Below are 21,922 nucleotides of genomic sequence, written 5' to 3'. Positions count from 1 at the left end.
ACTGAACTGGCGCTATAGCGGGCAGGTTGTTCTAAGTTCCTCTGCAGAGAACTGTGATGGTGCTAAGAGGCAGATTGAAGTGCTGTCATGACTCATTGTTGCAGCAGCAGCGCTACTTGCGATCCGTGTGAAACTGTGATCCAGCCCACTCAAACTCGCACCATCCTCTGCATGTAGAGTGAAATGCAGGGAATCGAGTCGATATTCATCCCCTCCAAGATGTTGTCCCGTTGTTTTAGAATAAAACTTGGATTCTCTTTTTGAAATTAGACAGGAGCAGTTTGGCTCTTGCTGCTGTTCTCCATCCTTGTTTGCAAAGCATCATCCATCTTGCTGCCACTCTTCTGAGTTAATAGTTTATTCAGTTTTTTTTTAGTTTTTTTTTCCATTTGTGTTAATCCAAAGCATGATTTGTGCACTCCACTCCTGCTATCTATCACCTAAATCCACCTCTTATGCCTTTTTTTTTTTGCTGGAGATGGATTTTAAAGGGGAGTATAATTTTGATGGAGTGGTGAAATGGAAACAACAGCGTGCTTATCCTTCTTTCTGCACACAACACGGCCTGTACAGACTTTGCAGCTTCTGGAGCCATTTGGCAGTCCTTACCTTGATGTAACCCCTAAATTACTGGATGGACTGACTGTGTTTATTAGATTTAATTTTTTCCTTGCTGCTGATAGGTAACTTCATAAGGGTGCAACACCCTGCCAAAGATCATTACTGATGATTTTTTCTCTAATTTAGAGACATTAATAACAATATTACCATTCAAAGCCAAAATGTGACTGCATATTCAGTAATAACTGTAACACCAGAATTTTAATTTGCCAACAAAGAGAAATTATTATACTGTAGAATTTACCAATTCACACTATAGAAACTGCACTCTAATTAATTAAGGCTAATACTTGGTGGAAAAGAGTTACAGCTGCCTATAATTAAAACTAATTCATGGGCGTTTTCCTACATTGTGCTGTAATAAAAAAAATAGTGCTGGTGCTCCAGCCTCTTTAATAACTGAGTTAGTTATACAACAGTATTATGACAGTGACTAAATCTAATTATAATGGAGAAAATAGCAAGATCAAGTAAAGCATTAAAAAGTCCTGCTCAAAACTAATTAAGTTAGCTAAGATGCCCTTCAGGCATAAAGTATGATTTTACATATCTTGACTGTTTTCCATTTCTTTGCAAGGCAGGATGTTTTACAGTGGATTATATTGTGATGATTACAATCATAGAGTGTGTGATGCTGCTGTAAGATTAGCAATTTTGTTCAATATGTGATCTACATCCGCTGCAGCTTGTGTGCTGCGTGCTGCACTTTGAGAAAGCCTCTACCACTCTCATTACGCATGCCTATGAGTGCATGCACTCATGCAGGCATGTGTGGGGTACCCAGCGATGTAATGTAATGCTGACTCAGACTGAGTGCGTCAACAGCTGCTGCCTGTTACTGAAGAGAGACAGTGGTGTGCGGAGGGAGGGGGACAGTTGGTGTATGGGGGTGTGAGGAGGTTAGATTAAAATAGAATAGAACAGATTGGCTTTGTGTTTCCCATCATGCCACGCATATTGATTTGACATCGTCCTATTTCAGTCTTGACAGAAGAAGGTGTTTTCAGATGTTGCCTCTCAAAGGTTGTTCTTTTAAGTCAAGTCTTTGTTGGTAGCGAGCTAATATCCGACATGCCAAAACACCGGAAACATGGACTATTTATAAAAGCTACCACTGTAAATCTTTTAACACTTTAAAAAGTGATCTGACAGTCCTATTTTTGTGTTTTCAGGCCCAAATCGCCTTCCTGCAGGGAGAGAGGAAAGGCCAGGAGAACTTAAAGAAAGACCTTGTCAGGAGGATCAAAATGCTGGAGTACGCGCTGAAGCAAGAGAGGTGAGTGCTTTACCGGTCACTGCTGCTTCAGCCCACCCACACACAAATACCTCAGCTAGACTGCAACAACTGCAGTGTTTCCATGTTTTGTATGTTCCTAAAATAAGTCCCTGGCTCAGAGAAAGATGGAAAAAGATACCATGGCTGTGTGAGATTCTTACTGGTCAACAAAACATCATCTGCTGCACCTGCACTGAGATAGAGCTCTAATGCCCTCTGCACATCTTTACTACCATTTTATTGATGGTGTGTAGCATTTTAAGAGTTTTCTCTTGTTCTCTGCATACCAGTCTGATGTCTCAGCTGGTGTCAGCAAAAGCACAGTGCCAGAGAAATTCCCCCCCACCCCCCACCCCAACTCCAGCTGGTGTTATGTCTTTGGTGGAGAGCGTGTGTTGGCATGAAGGCTTTGTTTGCTGTAGGATGCTGATGACTTTGCACCGTCCTCAGTAGAAGGACGGGTTGGGAAAGAGGAGAGAAATCTTTTCTTCACCCAAGACAAAGTCATTGTTGCAGCTTTCTCTCAGTAGAATTACATTGTTTTCATTTCTAGCATCGCAACACCACAAAGAAAGGGCCCTGTGGTAGCGATGGTGATAACACTTTGCATTCCCCTTCCTCTTTGGCACATGACAGTACCCTGGAACAGAGACATGTTAGTGATTTAAACTTGTTTATATGTGTCTCTAAGTCATCAAGCTTATCATTCAAACTCTGAAGCACAAGCCCTCTGGAAAACCGAACAAATAGTGCTTTGTGTTTCTTGTAGGTGTGATCTAGTTGTCTTTGTGTAGCCAGGCAATCCACTCTCTGTCTCAGCAACCACACAGGATGTGCTTAACCACTCTGTGGCCAACAATATAAAACTGAGACTGTATTTTCTAACCATGAGTTTAAATCATGTGGAATCTTTTGAATACAACACAATGCTTTTCTGAAGTGAGAACAGGCAATCAGCAAAGTCCTCCCTCGATATGTAAAGGTTAAGCCAAACAAAATGAAAGCTGGGAAAGTCAACAACTGAAAAGACTGGCTGCAGGTATCTTAATTAGATCTGAGAGCAGGGAGATTGTCCAAGCTATTGAGAGCCTTAGCACAACCGAGTTACACAGGTGTCAAAATGGGTTGGTGTTCTTTCATTCCTCTGCTGAGCTCAAAGGTTAGTTAAATGTTTTCTACCTGTGCTCAGTGAAGAACATCCTCCATGGTTTGCTGAGTGTAGAATCATCTTCTGGTTGTTTGTAGGGTATATTTATCTACTTTTCTCCGGTGAAATCACCACAGACTCTGCCTCATGAGCGACACTTAACCCAGAATTACTACCACTTTCCCTGGTTGCTAAGCAACAGGTCATGTCTCCGAGGGTATCTGAAAGCAATATCAGAAATGGCTGTCTGAATGTGGGATGTACCCAATTTAAAACGAATTTGATTTTGATGGGGGTTGCTTCCTCCGCATCACAGCAGAGTGGTGTGGTGGGGGCTGTGCGACCTGAAAGATGTTAGAGCTTTCCTTGTATTGACTCGTCGCCACTATTGTGGAACTGTGTGTGAAAGCGTTGGAAGAAAGTTCATCTCGGTACTGCAAAGGATGACGCAGAAAATGACGCATTACTATTTTTTACAAGCTGCTTGCTATGTTCTGTTTGTTTAGAAATACAGATTTCTGCAAATTCCTCGCCTTCAGTTATGCTGTAATGTTATTTCTAAAGTGCGCTGATTTCTTACAATTTATTGTCTGAACAGATGATGGCAAGCAAATTAGCAAAGTTTTTGTTTGTCATGAGCAAAGGGACTGATGATAAAAGTTGATTGTGTGAATTTGCACACAGCTGCAACAATTAGTCACTTAACTGGTCAGCTGATCATCAGAAAACTGATTGTTCAGTGGGCACTGATTGTTACAAGAAAAACTAAAATGTTTCTTGCTTCTTGCTGGTCAAATGTGATGTTTCTCTCATTTGCTAAAATTCTGGGATTTAAAAAATGTAATCCACTCTGGATCAAGGGAATGCAAATGAGACATTTTCATTATTTTTTTTTATTTTTAATAGACCACAATGTTGACTATATATATATTGAACATTTAGGACCATTACAGCCCAGTTTTCTATGTCATGATCACCATCTAAAAATGCTATTTTTAATGATTTAATCATGACACTGTCCTTCATCCCTAAAAACATGTATCTGTCTAACAAGCTAACGTGTTTGTGAGAAGTAGAGCAAGTTGTAGTTGGGATGAGTTTCAAAGCTCATGCAGATACCCATGCATAATGAGATTTTTTAAATAGCTTCTTCTCGGGCCTTTTTGATCATCCCTGTTTGCTTATGTGTCTGCCTCTCCTTTTTGTCTTTCCTCTCAGAGCGAAGTACCACAAGTTAAAATATGGGACAGAGCTAAATCAAGGCGACATGAAGCCTCCAAGCTACGACTCTGGTAAGTCTGCGGAGGCTCAAACAGCCAACTCCACCTCTTCCTGGTAAATCACTGTGATTGTTGCGTTCACATACCTGAAGTGACAGAGCTGTTGTGAAAGCTGCATTCATGTTGAATCTTGTTTGTTTCAATAGATTTCTTCACAGTGTCCTCACCTGAACAGTGAAAGAGCAATTGTTGTTTTGGATGTAGGGTACAAATATTGAGCTGCTGGAAAAAAAAAATTAGTAGATAGCAAATGTGATCAGATTTCTCTTAAAAATAATGCAGACTGAGAGCAGTGCTGACAGTTCATTGAAAAAAGAAAATTTGAGATGTACTTTGCAAAGGCTTGGTTCTTCTACTTATAAAATCTTTTTTTCTTTAATGTCCTCCTCACTGCAGATATTTATGGTTTTAATTATCTAAGCTTAGATATTTCTTCATCCACCAAAAAAAACTGTGAAAGTAGTTTTTATTTAACTTGTGATGCTCACAGCATCCAAAAAAACATTGTTTGAAACAGAAGCAATCCACCTAAACACTGTTACTGTCACTCTGTTGTAGTGAAAAGTGTTGACTTTTTAATGTGATTAAAGCTGACATTGTGAATTCCATTGTTAATAGTTATATTAATTAAATCATATAAGAATTATTTGGTTGTTTAATAGAATATTAATTATTAAAACATTCAAGAAAAATTCTAGCCTCTCAGTTGTAAGAATTTTCTTTTTTATCTCACACTGGACCACATCTTTTTTTCACTGTTTATTAGTAATTAATGTATGCTTTAATTTGCCAATTAAGCAATGATTAAAAGAAAAATATGTACTTTCAGCAAAAAATATATTCTTTCAAGCTCACACTCGAAAGCTCCCAGGGCAAATATCCTTTTATGGCGAAGTCCCTCTGAGCCAACATTGATGAAAGGCCCTTAAAAACTCAGAAATATGGAGATTTGAGCATCCACTGTTAAATGACAGCTGGACCTGCTGATCAGGAGCAATCAGAAAGCTGTAGCACCTCAACTAGAATGGATTTTGTGGTACGATTGTGTAATCAACTGAGTAAGATTTCAAGCACATTGCTCTTCATTAGATTAAGTCTCTTTGCATTACTAAATATCGCTATAGCTAAGCAGAATTCACACATCCCTACATGAATTCTATTTAAATGACTTTATCCACACAATGCTTTGACAACAAAAATATTTTTGTTGCTCTTTTACAGTACTTTGCTTTATCACTCCTCTATCAGCACACTGCCTAGTTCTTGTTGTATTATTGCAGTTTAATTGGCCTCTCATGTTCAAGTCCTCTGCCATCATTAAGTCAGATTGCGATATTTCCTCTCCACTCTCCTCATCTCTATTCATGAGGGATGTTCAAAGCACCCAAGCCCTTGAAGTGTTGATGAATGAGGGGAGGTGAAGGGGAGAGGTGTCGGGTGAAGGGGGAGACGAGAAGTGGGAGGTGTTGCTGCTGATCTGGTGGCGCACCTGCCCGCTCATCACCCTCCTGAATTAGGCATGACCCACTTTTGGAGGCACCCTCGTCCCTCTGCCATGCCAATTCAACCCCTTTGCCACACACACACACTCACACACACACACTCACACTCCAATATACACACGCTTTCAGTCCATCTAAATCTTATTAACACATTTCTTTGCTCCGTGCACAATTCCCAGCTGACTTGCAAGCTTAGTGCTGACAATGAATAAATATCAAAATACGCTTTGAATCCCATCATTGTTTGTTTTTGTCAGACATTCATAAAGAGTGTGTGTTGTTCTGGATGCTGCAGGCACCGGCACACGTCGTTGCTCTTTCTAGTTTGTCATGGGATACGGGTGGAGTGGCGATCAGCCATTTTGAAGGTGTCAGAATGCATCACGAAATATCAAATGTCTTGTTTTAGCATCGAGGAACGAGCTGTTCACTAATGAGTTTTAAATCTCTTCACTGTTTTCTATGGCTGATGCTGTTGTGTGCAGTTTTGATAAAAGAATTGCCTAGTAGGATCTAAATAGCCTGAAATTTAGCCTAGTTATTGAACATGACGTTAATAAAAATGTTGTCATATTTGCATTACATGTGTGTTAAGTCTCTGGACAATTTGTAGGGAAGCAATACTCTTGTTTCAACTGTGTTTCACTGTTTACTTACTGAAAGCAACTATGTGCGTAGTTGCCTGGATGCTGTGATACAGGAATGTTCTGGTCATGTTTACAGAGTGGAAATAATGTCAGAGGCTGTGCTGTTTGTCGTGTCCTGATTTGTGTCCTCTTCTCCTCCAGATGAGACCAATGAGAACGAGAGTTCTGGATCCCTCAACAATCAGCTGTCTTGGAAACAAGGCCGTCAGCTCCTCAGACAGTAAGCGCAAATGCTTTTATACTTCAGCCCAGAAAACTGTCTTCAGCCTAGAAACCTACTAAACCATTAAAACCAACTGTGTTATAATACTGGGGTGTCGAGAGGCCTCCACTTTCCTCTGCAATAGTATTGTCACTTGTGTCAGATTGACGGTTTTTTAAGCGTACTACAGTGCTATAGGCCAAAAATCTATGGAGAAGAGCTCCCTCACATGGGCAGCAGCAGTCATTACCAGACGTGTGTGTTGTTTTTTTATCCCTCTGGTATACCCAACAGGCTCAGAAGTGTGGTTATCATATCATTCTACTCTCCACTAAGTCTTTGTAAATAAACTGAGCTCCAGTATTCTTCTCAGACATCATCAGGCAGCCTCACACATCATCCGTCCCAACATGCCGGCTGATGAAGCAGCCAATTTATGCATGAGTCTGTGTCGAGGGACAGATCAATAATGTGCTAAAACACCCCTCCTTTTGAGTCAGTCGCCAGCTCAAATTGCTAGATCTTCTTCTCCATCCCTACAGGCTAGGTGTAATATTTGATGAGTAGCTCATTGTGCCTCAGCAGAGCTGATACTGTTAACTAGACCCCTGCCAGAGGACACAACATCTAACAATAACAAGTACTCTTTTTCTTCTCAATAACAAAATGTAAGGCAGTAATTTAATTCCTTTCATGGCATTTTTAAACCCCTGCCTTCTGTACCTCTGGCTTTTTTTCCAGACTGCACACAAATAATATTAACATTTTGGGATCAAACCAAATACAATTCAGTTCAAATCAACTCAGAATCAGAAGAAACTTTATTTATTCCCAAGGGGGAGTTAGTAATAATCAGTTATATAGCGTCAGTTTGCAACATGCCATTTCAAGGTGAAGACCTTACAAATTTTATGTAATAGAAACACACCCAACAAATTCAAAGATTTCCTTTGAGCAACCTATTCTGCAACAGTTAAGTTTGTATATCTTGTTCTAGGTACCTACAGGAGGTGGGGTACACAGATACCATCTTAGATGTGAAGTCCCAGCGAGTCCGAGCACTGCTAGGACTAGCCGGGGATGGAAGTGGGAGGACAGGTGACCGGATGGGTACTGAGCTGCTGGTCAACGGGACCGACACAACAACAAAGGGCATGGGCACCAGAGGGTAAGTATGCTCCTCTAACAGCCAACATGGCTCTATTCCTGCTACAGTCAGTACATGACAGTCTGCTACACAGAACGCACATTGCCCCTCATATTGAACATGGCAAACTCACAGGGCTGGCTCTGTATTTTCTTACAGGATGCAGCAACTAGTTATTAGTAATTAATTCTGAGGTGTTCTGAGCACAGTGGCCAGATGTAGCACAGGATTACTGGAATATTCACAACTTCCCCTCTGCGTTTGGGAACTGTCATTGCAAAACTTGTACAAATCAAACCACCTCCAAAGTCTGGCAGAGACTCCTTCAGTTACAGCTATTTTGATAATTAATTATAAAGGTGCACGGTCTCTACTCATAACAGGCATTGGTTTTGAGCAGTATTGGTTTTATTTGCACATGTGCAGTCGGCGTACTTTCAGTTCTCACGGTCACAAACTTTGGGCTGCGGGCAGACATCCACAGAGGGGTCTCTGTGAACACTTGTGGACTCGGGTAAATGATAAAACATACATCACTCGTACCCTTGAGGATACTCTGATGCAAAATGCATGAATTGACATCAACAAGAACCATAGACTGTGCATTAACAACAATACAAATTCGTTATTTAACAGGACACTGTGTACAATGGTAAAACTCAAAATGGTCAAATTCCTACATTTTCCATCATTTCCTCCACTTTTTCTAAAAAAAAAAAAAGTGTTGAGTGTGTTCGTTTTTTAGATAGAAGACAGGCAACTTCTCTCAGTTAAAGTTGTGTATTTAAGAAAAATGAAGGATGGATGGAATCAGTACAAATACTGTATTTTTTTGCATTAATACTGATACATGCTGACAGTCAGAAAAAAAAAAGTTCACAGACAAAGTGAAAATGTAAGCAGTGTAACACATTGCATATTGCAGTTACACATTGCTGATGTGTATTAATGCATGCCTCATGATCCCTCAACAGGAAAGCTGAACTCTCAGACACTAGTGCTGTACTGGAGGCCTTCAAGTTCATTGAGAATGCAGCAGCTGAATTCAGTGATGAAGATGATGATGAGGATAGCGAGGGGAAGGACAGGACTAATGTGGAATCCAGGACGGTAAGAAACAAGTTTGCCCTCACCTCCTGGACTGACACGGTTAAGTGAAAGCTGTTGGTGTTGAAAAACGACCGTCAATAATTCCCGTAGATCTTGAGGAAGAAGCCCGCGTCGTCGACGTCACCGGCCAGTATGGACACCAGTGAGGACCCTGACACAGAGGAGGCACTGAAAGGCTTTGACTTTCTGTCTAGCCCGGACGAAATGGACACCTCGCCGGAGTCCAGAGGCACCGGAGATGGCACAGACTGGGGTGAGTCATGCATCAGTCAAGAAAACATCATGAAGCACAGATAGAAGAGTTTGAAAAGGATGAAAGTGCTGTCTAGACACCACAGATACAGTTAGAGCACCTCAAATGGTACTGCTACTTTATTTTGTGTTGCACAAAGACAAGCTTATTACATTTTAATCTACAGATGCAGTATTTAAGTTTAAGAGGCTCTGGAAAAGATTACTAATTATTTTATGCTGTAGCTTTATAATGTTCCTGTTTCTCTAATTTTCACTTTTGCTCATATTTTGGTGACTGTTCATGAAGTACTTGTCATTCATATATCATGCTGTGGTCATAAGCCATGATGTTAGGAGTTTCTGTGTTTAACCCATAGTTTGTGATCTCTTCCACTGTGTGTTCCCATAGCCAGCCTGTGACCACAATGTGTCTTCCACTCCCCTGTGTTGTCAAATCAACCTGATTCCCTTTAAGTCTCATTGATCTTTAGACAAAATCTGAACAGGATTGGGCCTAATGTCATGCTGAGGTGTTCTCTTGTATTTGACCACATATTTAAGTATCTGAGTCATATGTACGCAGTAATTGGATTATTATGAAGGTTTCAGGGATCAGGATTTTATGATTAGATTTGTTCTGACTCAGAATCCAAATATCCAAATCAAAGAATTCATCACATGGCATTAGCTTCCCTCCCACCACTCTGACTCGTTCCAGTAGAAAACAAGTCCTAAACAGATTAAAAGAGAAGTCTGTAAATGCTGCTCCAGATTATGTAACATCACTAAGATGACAGTGACCTGCTTGAAGAAGAGATGCTCAGAGTCTCAGAGACCTACTGCTCTCCTGGAGGTTCATCAAACCTCCAGGAGAGCTTATGAGAGGTATCACATCTTACCCACCCTGCCAGGCCACTCGGGCCTCGACCAGGGCAGTTCCTCAACAGCCTCTCGGTCTGGTTTTGTTCCCCCTGTGTAGAGAAGGACGAGCAAGGTCCCATTTCTGAGGCCTGGGATGTGGACCCGGGCCTGATAACCAAACTCAAGGAGCAGTACAGAAAGGAGCGCAAGGGGAAAAAGGGGGTGAAGAGTAAGTCCTGTCAGGCGTTGCTGCCTCCCTCCCTCTCCTCTCTTTGTAGAGCCTGACTTTCCTGAGTTCAGCCAAAAAACCTCCAATCAAAATCAAAACATCTTCATTGTTTTTCTGCATCTTCTTTTCTAGCTGCTCCTTATTATGCCTCTGTCTTCTCGTCTTTTCAAGTCTCTTCTGCCTCCTAGTGAATGGCTGCACATGCGATGCCTGTTGTCATTATTCCCCACCCAAACAAAATATAATGCTTGATGCATGTTTGTCCGTCCCATTTAAAAAATTTTTTACTTTATATTTATATTCACATCATCATCTTGTCCACATGTCGGATATCAGAGATTAATGTGACAGTTAGCCTTGAGGATAAGTCCATCTGTGTCCCATCTGGGCTAGCAATAGTCTCCGCCGTCATCTGGTTCTGTATCTTCTCCAGTCATAATATTATAATTATCACCATCTTTATTCTCATCTGTCAGCCATGTTGATACTACAGTAACAAGCAATGTTGCTGCTGCTGTAAATTGATAGCAATTAAAAGCCTCTTCAGTGAATCACTGAAGTGACTCAGCTGAATACTACTGCTCTGAGAATCACAGCCCACTTCAGACTCATTTAGCAACTGAAAGCTTTTAGATTTTACATTTATTAGACCCAGGCTCTTCTTTCCTGCTGTTGTGATTAAATCATGAGATCTCGCTTTCTTCTTCACTTGACTACAACACCACTTTTTACACTTCGCTTCCTCTGGTTTTTGCAGAAATCTATTTTTGTTTTTCACACTGTGTTGGTGCTTTATCACTTTGGTGGGTGTGTGGAGGAGATCATCTGGATGGATTTTAAAGGACTAGTTTGACATTTGAGGAAATACGCATATCTAGTTTTTCACCGCTCATAAATCCATCTGTTGAATACAAGCTCTATAATGGTTAACCATTATTCATTTTTCTAGCAGGTATTGAGATTTCATTTATGATATAATTTTTTAAAGTCAAGCTTGAGGTCAATATTCAGTGCATTTATTTAAAACGGGATGGAGCATTATCTCTTTCAGCTTTAAACAGTGATCATTGTGCAACCATAAACAGAACCTGCAGCTTCTAGTTTGCTCGAATTATAATATTGTTAAATATTAAATTAGTGCATTAGTCTCATTATTTAACAGCCACACATCATATCTCCTAAATTACAGCCTTTGCAATGTGCTAACTGTGTCGTTTCAAATTTTGATTTGATTAGAAATCAATTAACTTTTCAGCCTTCTTCTAACCAAAGATGAGAAAATTCACCACCTCTCAAGCTTAGTTTAAAAACATCATGTTGGTGGATTTCCTAATCTTTCAACAGGGTCACAGGAGCTTTTTCCCATTTCAGATCTTTGTGATAATCTAAGGACACTGGTAGCTGACTTAAACTCCATTCATCCAGTGTATCTTATATTTCACTCACATAACTGGATCTGTGTTAAATTGATCTTCTCATCTATTTACTGCTGGTTACAGGTCAAACTATTTGTTGACAGGGGCCTGTGTCTTCCAGAAGTCTTCATCGGTTGCCTGACAACAGCTTCAGAGTTAGCTGTTTCTATGCTAAGCTAAGCTAATTGGCCACTGGTTATAGCCTCAGACTGTTGTCATCTAACTCTCTGCCATAAAGAGTTCTGTAAAAATGTCAAACTTTTACTTTACCGGTGGTTGAAGTTAAATTCTGCGGGGAAAGCTTTACAGTCAAAAAATAAACCTCTATAATCGATCACCTAATATTTCTGCTTGGCTGAGAGCTCCCAAAATCCATCTCGATCTTAAGTTGTTCTCTCCACACAGCCTACATTTAACGATGAATGTGCCTCTGTCTACCTCTTTATTTAACAAGGATATTGCTGGTGACTTCTCTTTATTTTCTCTTCTTTTACATTCTATAATTTGATTTGATTTCTTCCCTTTCAGTGCTGCTTTTCTTCCATATTCATATGTTCTCTCTTTCAGCCTGTACTCACAGTTTCTTGGTTTTTATTTCTATTGTTTTATGTTTCTTTTTCTCCACTCTCCATGGCTGCATGTGTGTTTGGTAACTGTTGACCTGACTTGTTAAACAGGGCCCAACCGGTCCAAGCTGCAGGACATGCTGGCCAACCTGAGAGATGCAGAGGACTTGCCCCACATGCAGCCTCCATCCACCCCTCAGTCCCGACCCAATGTTGCTCGATTCAACGAACACGAAGGAAACCGAACAGATGAAGGTACACCAGAAAAAATACTAATAGATTAACTGTTTGTTAGGGCGTTTTACATTCCCTTAATTCCTTTCTAACCGTGTCATTTCCTCCCTAGTTGAAGCGCTGACCTTCCCGGCCACCTCAGGGAAGTCATTCATTATGGGCACAGATGAGGCCATGGAGAGCGAGCTGGGCCTGGGGGAGCTGGCTGGACTCACTGTGGCCAACGAGGCCGACAGTCTGGCATATGATGTGAGTATGAAGAAGCAGATTGCGTTTTAGGAGCCATGGGACGTTGTGTCTGGGGAACATTATTTCTGTTCATGTTGTCATTGAGGCCTCATGAGACACGGCCATCTCACCTTCTTTGTCTAATCTGCATCAGATTTCCTAAACCACATGCTGAGAATTTGTTGTTTGCATATCAAACGGCTATTTTTACGAACGTGTCAGGAAAGCTGCTTTGAAAGTGGAGTGATGATATCAGGATTTTTTTGTTTGGTTGTTTCTTGAGATCACATATACAACAGTAATCAAAGTTTATTTTATTTGTATAGCCCTTTACAACAACCCAAAGTGCTTCACAGTAAAGAAAACAACAACAAGAAAACAACTAAAAAACAATACAGTAACTTAAAACAGGACAAACAGTCACACTCACACCTATGGGCAATTTTAGTGTAATCAATTAACCTCAGCATATTTTTGGACTGTGAGAGGAAGCTGGAGAACCCAGAGGAAACCCACACATGCACAGGGAGAACATGCAAACTCCATGCAGAAAGATCCCTGGAAGGCCGGGATTTGAACCGAGGATCTTCTAGCTGCAAGGCGAGAACTGCTAACCACCACGCCACTGTGCAGCCCGTAAAACATACAATAAAACAATAAGATAAACAGGTATAAAACAGCACTAAAATATAACATCTAAAAGAAATAAAAGTAATAAAATGTCACCATCCCACAAGGTATGAAAGGCCATTTCAAACAGGAAGGTTTAGAGTTTGGATTTAAAACCACCCAGGTCAGTGATGGTGCACGTGTCGGGGGGAGCTTGTTCCAGAGCCTGGGTGCAGCTACAGAGAACGCCCGGTCACCCCGGTGTTTGTAATGTCAAGGTCATATACCGTAGCTAGAACCAGGCTGTGGAAGGCTTTTTAAAGCTGACTGATATTAGTGTCTGTTAAAGGAACATGTGATTCACCCTCTGAACCACTGGTATTATGTCATTTGTTACACTGCACAAAAGAGATTGAGTTCTCTCTGCCTCTAGCAATGGCTGGGCTCTTTCCAGGACATTATGTCGCAGTGAAATCAGCCTAGAAACTGCTTGGAGTTCAGCGGGTTACAGGATGTTTATCAAAATATACAAAAAAATAAAACGGTGTCAATGAAGAAAAGGCATTAAAGATGATTGAGTTGCTGATTGCAAACTTACAGATAAATTACACACCTTTTGAGCTTTATAATCTCACCTTTTACTTCATTTCTGTTCTAGTATGGATTACATTTTCTGATCACTGTTGGTTGGATGTTGAGCTCTGATGTTTTCTCTTCAGATTGGCAACAATAAGGATGCAATGAGGAAAACATGGAATCCCAAATTCACCCTGCGGAGTCATTTTGATGGGATCCGTGCTCTGGCCTTCCACCCTGTGGAGCCCGTCCTGGTCACGGCTTCAGAAGACCACACGCTCAAGATGTGGAACCTGCAAAAGACAGCTCCTGCCAAAAAGTGAGTCGATCTTTCCCCACCATTACCACTACCCCGTCCTTATCCTTATTCATCTCTGTTCAAAATGAACAGTTTTAAATTTAATAATTAAGTATATTTGTTTTCAGTCGAGTCATCCTTTATCAGTTCCATTAGAGACGCCTCACTGTGTCTCATGAAGCCTCCTTGTTTCTGAGGCAGCACAGCTCAGTTGTTTGATTACAGCCCCAGGAGGAGTGAAGCTTGTCTTTGTTTCTGCACCGTCACATGATAGACAGGAAATAGTCCCCATGTGACAAAGAACTGACGACACTTTGCCTCACAGGATTCGTTATGTCGTGTCACAACTCTGCAGCCCACACACAGTCTGTAGTAATGCTGTGTGTTATTTTTAGAGACTGAAGTCATTTTAAAGTCAAGAGAATCCGGAATAAGAAAATGAGACCGCAAAGCGAAGCACCGCTGGTTTAGCAGCTGATCCATTTATAGCTTTGTGTGTTTTAACACCAATGATAATCATTTAAACCTTTAAAGCAAATTGTTGACAAATATTTACGTATCAATGCTGTTTGGTTTTGTATGTTACACTAATAGACACATTGTTTTTCAACAGGAGCACATCTTTAGATGTGGAACCGATCTACACTTTCAGGGCCCACAGGTAAAAATGGTTCACATGAATAAAAACGTTTTCTCTGCGATGGTTTTGATTTTATAATGAATAATAAAAATTCTTCTTTATTTAAACTACAGGGGAGCTGTGCTGAGTGTGGTGATGAGCAGTACAGGGGAGCAGTGTTTCAGTGGAGGGGTTGATGGAACTATTCAGTCCTGGAACACCCCCAACCCCAACATCGATCCCTACGACTCCTACGGTAACAGCATTGAGTGCTTTGTTTGAATCTAAAGATTGTGAAATCAAATCAGAGGAACTGATGTAATGTTTTCTGTGACAGACCCATCAGTGCTGCGTGGAGCGCTGAGTGGACACACTGACTCAGTTTGGGGGTTGGTGTACAGCAGCGCCCACCAGCGCCTCCTCTCCTGCTCTGCAGATGGAACCGTGAGACTGTGGGACGCCAACACCACCTCCCCCGCCCTCGCAGTATTCAACGAAAACAAAAGTACTACTTTGATTCATGATTTAAGATGTTTCAGATATTTCTAAAATGAATTATTTAAACATGCCTTTCTGTGCTTCTCTCTGCTCCAGAGATGGGAATTCCCTCCTCGGTAGACTTGGTGTGCAGTGAACCAGCTCATCTGGTCACATCCTTCACAAATGGGCAGATCGGCCTCTTCAACATGGAGACCAGCCAGCTAGTCCTTAGCCTGGAGTCCAATTTGGAGCCAGGTAGGTTCTGATGTGTCTCGAGACTGGGTTGAACCTAAAACACTGCATGATAGCGGTGGAAGCAAACACTTTATATTAGTATTTGGGGTTTGACTGCAGGGCTTGTTTGCATCTGAAACAGCATTAAGGCCACAGAAGACTCTTTATTGGTTTCCAAGCTAAGCTAATGCTAACAAATTGTTTTCAGGTATACCACCTGTGTATTCAGCTGCAGTGTTGAAATGGACAGGGATGAAGGAGTTGTCAGAAGAAAAGCTCTTTACTAACATCTAGTGGTGGCTTTAGGAAAGACAGTTGGAGTGGTGGCAAATGTGTGTTTGATGATAAACACAGTTTTTCTCCTTTGTGGCTATATTAATATAATAATAAGAATATAATAGTCATAATATTTATATTGTTTAGTCTATACAATAAATCTAGAGATAGATAGATAATTTTGTCTGCATCAACAACGACCCAGCTCATGAGGTATTCCCACACTGCATGAGATAAAAGGTAAAGCTAAAGTTATCACGCCTCACACCCAACTGAAAACTTCTACCTTATTCTTTCTGGCTGACTGTCACTAAAGTTACTCTACAAACTCGCTCCTGCTGTGTGAAGAGTAATGGACTTGTCTGTTTTTATCCAGGCACTCCCTGTCAGATCAATAAGGTCCTCAGTCACCCCACGCTTCCCATCACCATCACTGCGCAGGAGGACAGGCACATAAAGTTCTTTGACAACAACAGCGGGAAGCTGATCCACTCCATGGTGGCCCACCTGGATGCTGTCACCAGTTTAGCTGTGGATCCTAATGGACTTTATCTCATGTCAGGCAGTAAGTAGCTTTGAACAAGTTTCTCCTTCTGCTAGGCCCAACTTATCTGTCTTCTTTATACATGAGTTCATTGATAGGTTGGTTTCCTCAGATTCAATCGGGCAGTGACTGTTATAATATTTAGCAAATATGAAAAATCTTGGCCCAAAAATGTGTTTTGCTGTAAATTTCCTCTTAATGTTTATTTTGCATGGGAATGAAGCAGAGGGTATAACTTTTTCAGAATTTGAATTTTGCTGTCTGAACTACATACAATATGTCTACCCTAAGTGTGTAATGAGATGACAGATTTAGTCACAGATAATCTAAATGTGACAAGGAGCATGCTCCCTCAGTCATAGTCTGAATGAAATCTGATGTTCACAGCTGAATATTTTACATCATTTTTTCTGTAAAAAGTTAATAACATTTCAACTTTTTACATGCTAATGTAAATTAAGCATGTTAAAGTAATTTTTACAGGTAAAAGGTTTGATTAACTCATTGTTACATGCCAAAATCATTATACAGTTTCTTACATTTAACCTTCTGAAACCAAAACCCTTTGGCAGGTGTTACAAGTGTGATAATTTTTTTCTAAGATTGCCAAAGTTACACTATTTATTACAGCAAGAAACCATGAAAACAGAAAGAATTGTCAGATTTTAAACTTTAATAGAAAACACTTTCATGAACTAATCATGTTTAACAACCAAATCTAAAAAAAATAAAAAATCTAGACATTTCATCAAAATTACTGTGTATCTATTTTTAGAAACTCTGTAAAAATAAACGATTTCCACTTACCAAATGAAATTACACAGAAGAAGAAAAAAATTCTGTGTTCCTCGGCAAAATCAAGAAGCCGTCCGTGGTGGATTCAGTTGTAACCAACACAAAACGTCCCAGCAAAATTATGGGACATTTTGGCTGAGTTTACACAGAGCAGACATGTAAACAAATGAAGAATGTAACTCAAAAAAATATCTATAATATGTAGAACCATATTTTTTTCTCAACTGTTAGCACTTGGAAAAATGTTTAATGTTCATTCCAGGGTTTGTGAACTTCTTTTAAAAATGAATATTCAAAGAAAGTCATCTTTCACCATGTTATGAGTTATGACTTTATAACTTTGTTATACTGCATAGAGGAGCTTTCTAAGTTCTCTCTACTTCTAGCCATGGCTCTGTTGAGGTGCAGGACTTCTTATTACAGTGAAAAATGAGCCCACAGTGATTACAGATGCGACAGGAGCGAAAAATGCCCAGAAACTGCTGGGGATTCAGAGGATTCAGCTTAAACTTAAGAAGATTTTCCCAGATACCCTAATATCATCATGTGTACCACCGAGGAAGTGGTTCATACTTACAGATATTTAATAGACTTTCTTTAGAAATCACAGCGTGTTCAGTGCTGTATCACTTGTAACTCGTCGTTTTCTCCACAGGTCATGACTGCTCCATTCGTCTGTGGAACCTGGAGAGTAAAACCTGCATCCAGGAATTCACAGCCCACAGAAAGAAGTTTGAGGAATCAATCCACGACGTGGCATTTCATCCGTCTAAATGCTACATTGCCAGCGCCGGCGCAGATGCTCTCGCGAAGGTGTTTGTATGACGCGGAGCTGCGTCTCTCCCCACAGCCCCGCTCTCTGACTCAGCCTCCCATGATCAGGGACCAATAGAGACACAGCAGGGGAAGGACCTTCAGGCAGGGGTCCAGTCCCACCTCACACAGCCCACTGGTCTCCTGTCGGACTGGCAGACTATGTAGCCGCTAGCCTCAAACGGGCTGTGACTGTCCACAGAAAGGGTCGGCAGGGAGGCCAGTCAGGAGGAGAACTGCTCTCTGGTCCCCCATCTACCATCCAGGCAGGCCTGGGTGTGACCGGCCACAGCGCCCCTGCAGACAGACTAAAACTTAACCTCCATAGCTAGGAGGCTCAGGACAAGTGTTAGTGTGGAGTGGAGAAATGAGGTTTTAAGCTCCTTCTTCTTCTGCCCCCGTGGCTTCACGCTCACCCCAGATCCCTCAGGCCCTCGACCTTCCCTCTCAGACAAACCAGGTCCAGGCCCTTTACTCCAAGTCAGGTTTTGTGTTGTGTTTGTTCTAGAAACGTGGGGTACTGAAGGCTGGCTGGAGCTGTCGTGGAAGCCTCTCACTTCCTTTTCTCTGCTTCCCAGACTGACTCTGCTCGCTGGCCTGCCTTTATTTTCTTTTTTAAAACACGTATTGACAAATGTGCCTTTGCTTTAAAAAGGTCTTGAAAAATGTTATTTTAACAAGCTTGTTTTGGGGAACAGGGAGGGAGGGGACGGTGGAGAATTGGAGCCGGTTGTCACAATGTTGTCGATTTTAACATTGGATGTAAAATTACAAATGCTTATAATAAACAAAATATATATTCAGTCTTAAAATTTACTGTGCAGCGTGAGTTTGAGTGCTCCTTTTTGACAAGTGTGGTTGGGGAATCAGTTTTGTGCATTTCAAGGCAAAGCTGGTAGAGTGATACAGACCATTAAATATATTGCCTGTTTGTTAGATTCAAGTAATTGTACACTTCAGAAGTAAGATTACAAACATATGTGTCCAAAGTAAACCATCTTGGTTATATAATTACAATTCAAACTTGGTTCTTAGTTGTCAATCTTAGGAATAACTAACTGATTTTGGCCAGTTTGCTCTTGTTTGAATTGAATGGCTTGTACTGTATGTAGTTTTCCCCAGTTGTGTGGACATGCTTGACTACAATGTGATGTATCACGTCCTGATATTTACAGTAGTCCAGTGTTTAGCAGGAAATTAGTGCAGTACTTTAGGACTATTTGAAACATTGAGTTAACCATCCAACACTGAGGGAAGAGAAATGTCCTGCAAGTCCAGTTTACTGTAAACTGAGGAGGTAAAAAAAAAAAGTCAATCAAGATGTTGTACATGTGGAGTACAGCTTCAAATGAGCCATTTTCTCAGTCACTGGTTTGTATATGGAAGTATGTTCAAAATAAAACCTGCTGTAAAATGTTAATTGGGCTCTGATGTTGGTCATTTTACAGACATTAAAAGCTGTTTCCAGAAAGATCTCTGTAGTCAAATCAGGTAACTGAAATGGATCCGATGAGTGATACTGTGGACTACAACTTGAGCCCCAGATATTTTCTTTTTTTTTTTTTTTTACATTTTTAAAAACTCACCATTAACCCTCCTGTTATCCTCGTTTACAGGTACCATAAAATATTTCTTGTCTGAAAAAAATCCCAAAATTCTGAAAATTAGCAAAACCTTCAGGGAGAAAATTCCAATAATTTCTTAAAAGTTTTATTTGGAAAAAAATCTCCCAAATTTGGCAAGAAAATTCTTGTAAATATTTTCAAAAAATGAGTAAACATCTTCCAAAAAAATCCTAAAAATATATAAAATGATTACTGTTTTGTTTTTGTTTTTTTTTTTGTGAATGTTCTTGAAGAAACATTTTTAACACTTTGTTTTTTGGCCACCAAAAAATGTTCAAAGATTTCCCAAAATATTGAAAATGTGGACATCAGAAGTTTCACTGTAAAAATGTTTTTTCCACAAATTTTCAAACTAAAACAGGTCAATTTGGACCTGCAGGACTATGGAAGCAAATCAGAATCATCACATTCTGAATTTTAATAGCTGCTGAATTTCTTACTTAGATTTTTTTTTGCATCAAAATTATGTATTTCAATTTTTTATGCCTGAATTTAGCTCATCAAAATTCTAAAAACCAGTAAAAAATTCAATGTGTTAAAAATTCACCATCAAAAAAATTGGGGGCTCTACTCCAGAAAATTTGGAAAATTGTTGATCCTATTTCCTGCATTCTGGTGTAATTTAAGAGAATTTTGCCTGTTAAATTCTTATTATAGAGATAACATTAAGTGACGATTAAAAGAAACATTGAGCTTAAAAAAAAATCTGAAAAAAAACAGAGCAAAGGCAGGCAGTATTGAAAATGGTTCTTCATGTAAAATATGGATGAAAGATCTCTGGCTGGATGTGCACAACACATTTCAGTATTTTCCATAAATATATGCATAATTGAAATAACTCCAGCAACCGCTTTGTAACATTTGTCTTGGAGGATTTTAATGCACACACTCAACAGCTTCAAGATGACCACATCAGCCAACTAAACAATAAAAAGTGCAAAAACAAAACATATCTTCATAACTTAAATTGTCCATTCACTGAACAGAATTACAATCAGACACTAAACTCTCTATTAAATGTCAAAACAATCCATGTGACTCTAAAAACTCAACAGCTTTACAAACTCTAAGATTAAACTCTCCACAAGGATCCAAAATAAGTTGGACTTCTACTTGAGAGCTTTAGTTATTCTTCATCTACTTCCTGAAAAGTCTGGTCAGTAAAAATGACAAGAAATACTATTTTCAGCTGAACTAAAGACAGACTTTGTGATTTTTCTGCTCACATGTTGTGTTGTTATAAACTTACTCTTTCAAATCAATAGCCTCCTAACCTCCTGGAAACCAGCGTTTGTCCTGTTTGTGTGTTGCTCCTCGGCGACGCTAGACAGCTGCGATCGTAATGTTTTTTGAGCAACACACCATACTATGAAGTTTTTACAGTGAAAGTTCTACTATGAAACCAGTTTGACATGTTCAGGTGTTCTTTGTGTGAAAACTCAGAGATTTCAGGTATCAGAAGATGGTTTTCAACTTTCTTTGTGAACTTTCTGCTTCAACTTTAAACTAAATCAGAAATCGGAAATCAAAGGATGCGGGAGTTCGGTGAAGTTCAAGTATATTACTGACATGTTAACAGAAAGATTATTCAGAGTCGGTGCTAATGGAGCTCAATGACTGTTGTCATTTTTGTTGCCCGACCCTGGCAGAGAATTAAATTCGTTGCCGTGTGTTGTCTAGCACGGCTAGGCTAGTTGTTTCCGGTTGTTTCTGTCAAAATCGTCGCGCCTCTGTCGTTACTTAGTTACGCCCACCTTCTGACTCTACACTTCATGGTGATTCGTCCGGCCAGTTTTAGGAGCATCCAACCTCGAGGCTTACCGAGGGTAGCTAGACCCACCCTGGCAGAGAATTAAATTCGTTGCCGTGGGTTGTCTAGCGCGGCTAGGCTAGTGTTTTGGGGTTTTAAGAGGTGAACAGGAAGAGTATTTTTTTTCGTATTGATGATCTTTTACTTTGTTCCTGGTTGGAATTTACATCAATGTCAGCGTGAAATTCAGTTTAGTTTTGTTTATTTATTTTTATTTTACTAACACCCATTTGCTTTTCACCCCCTCACATGTTGTGTTGTTGTAAACTTACTCTTTCAAATAAATACTTGTCTAACCCTCTGGAAACCAGTGTTTGGACTGTTTTTATGTTGCTCATCACCTACTTCAGACAGCCGGGACATAACGTTTTGTGGATCAAAGGCTATTCTGACGTTTTTAGATCGACATGCTATACTATAGACTTTTTTTAATTGACATATTACTATGACTTTTTTTTTGTTTTAGTTTTTTTGTTTTTTAGCAGCATATATGAATTTGAACATTTTTTTAAATTACTATACTTTTACTTGTACAATTAAATAT

General features: G+C 40.0%; 1 protein-coding gene across 2 annotated transcripts in view; it reads left to right on the top strand.

The window, feature by feature from the left end:
- LOC110949323 (striatin) overlaps nucleotides 1-19,363 on the top strand; it is a 29,055-nt gene extending 9,692 nt beyond the window's left edge. Inside the window, exons 2-17 of one of the 2 annotated variants that reach the window (XM_022191286.2) lie at nucleotides 1,794-1,897; nucleotides 4,263-4,336; nucleotides 6,615-6,693; nucleotides 7,673-7,843; nucleotides 8,797-8,932; nucleotides 9,023-9,185; nucleotides 10,146-10,256; nucleotides 12,349-12,492; nucleotides 12,584-12,720; nucleotides 14,028-14,203; nucleotides 14,796-14,843; nucleotides 14,936-15,057; nucleotides 15,139-15,306; nucleotides 15,396-15,536; nucleotides 16,168-16,356; nucleotides 17,786-19,363. In XM_022191286.2, coding sequence (XP_022046978.1) covers nucleotides 1,794-1,897; nucleotides 4,263-4,336; nucleotides 6,615-6,693; nucleotides 7,673-7,843; nucleotides 8,797-8,932; nucleotides 9,023-9,185; nucleotides 10,146-10,256; nucleotides 12,349-12,492; nucleotides 12,584-12,720; nucleotides 14,028-14,203; nucleotides 14,796-14,843; nucleotides 14,936-15,057; nucleotides 15,139-15,306; nucleotides 15,396-15,536; nucleotides 16,168-16,356; nucleotides 17,786-17,955 — 2,133 coding nt within the window. In that variant the 3' untranslated portion in view covers nucleotides 17,956-19,363. The remainder of the gene's footprint in view (nucleotides 1-1,793; nucleotides 1,898-4,262; nucleotides 4,337-6,614; nucleotides 6,694-7,672; nucleotides 7,844-8,796; nucleotides 8,933-9,022; nucleotides 9,186-10,145; nucleotides 10,257-12,348; nucleotides 12,493-12,583; nucleotides 12,721-14,027; nucleotides 14,204-14,795; nucleotides 14,844-14,935; nucleotides 15,058-15,138; nucleotides 15,307-15,395; nucleotides 15,537-16,167; nucleotides 16,357-17,785) is intronic. The other variant, XM_022191287.2, reaches the window with a different exon arrangement.
- The last annotated feature ends 2,559 nt before the right edge of the window (nucleotides 19,364-21,922 follow it).

The sequence above is a fragment of the Acanthochromis polyacanthus genome, chromosome 15 (assembly GCF_021347895.1).
Source record: "Acanthochromis polyacanthus isolate Apoly-LR-REF ecotype Palm Island chromosome 15, KAUST_Apoly_ChrSc, whole genome shotgun sequence".
Lineage (NCBI taxonomy): Eukaryota > Metazoa > Chordata > Actinopteri > Pomacentridae > Acanthochromis > Acanthochromis polyacanthus.
The sequence above is the reverse complement of the archived record's forward strand: the minus strand, read 5'-3'. Positions and strand labels throughout refer to the sequence as shown.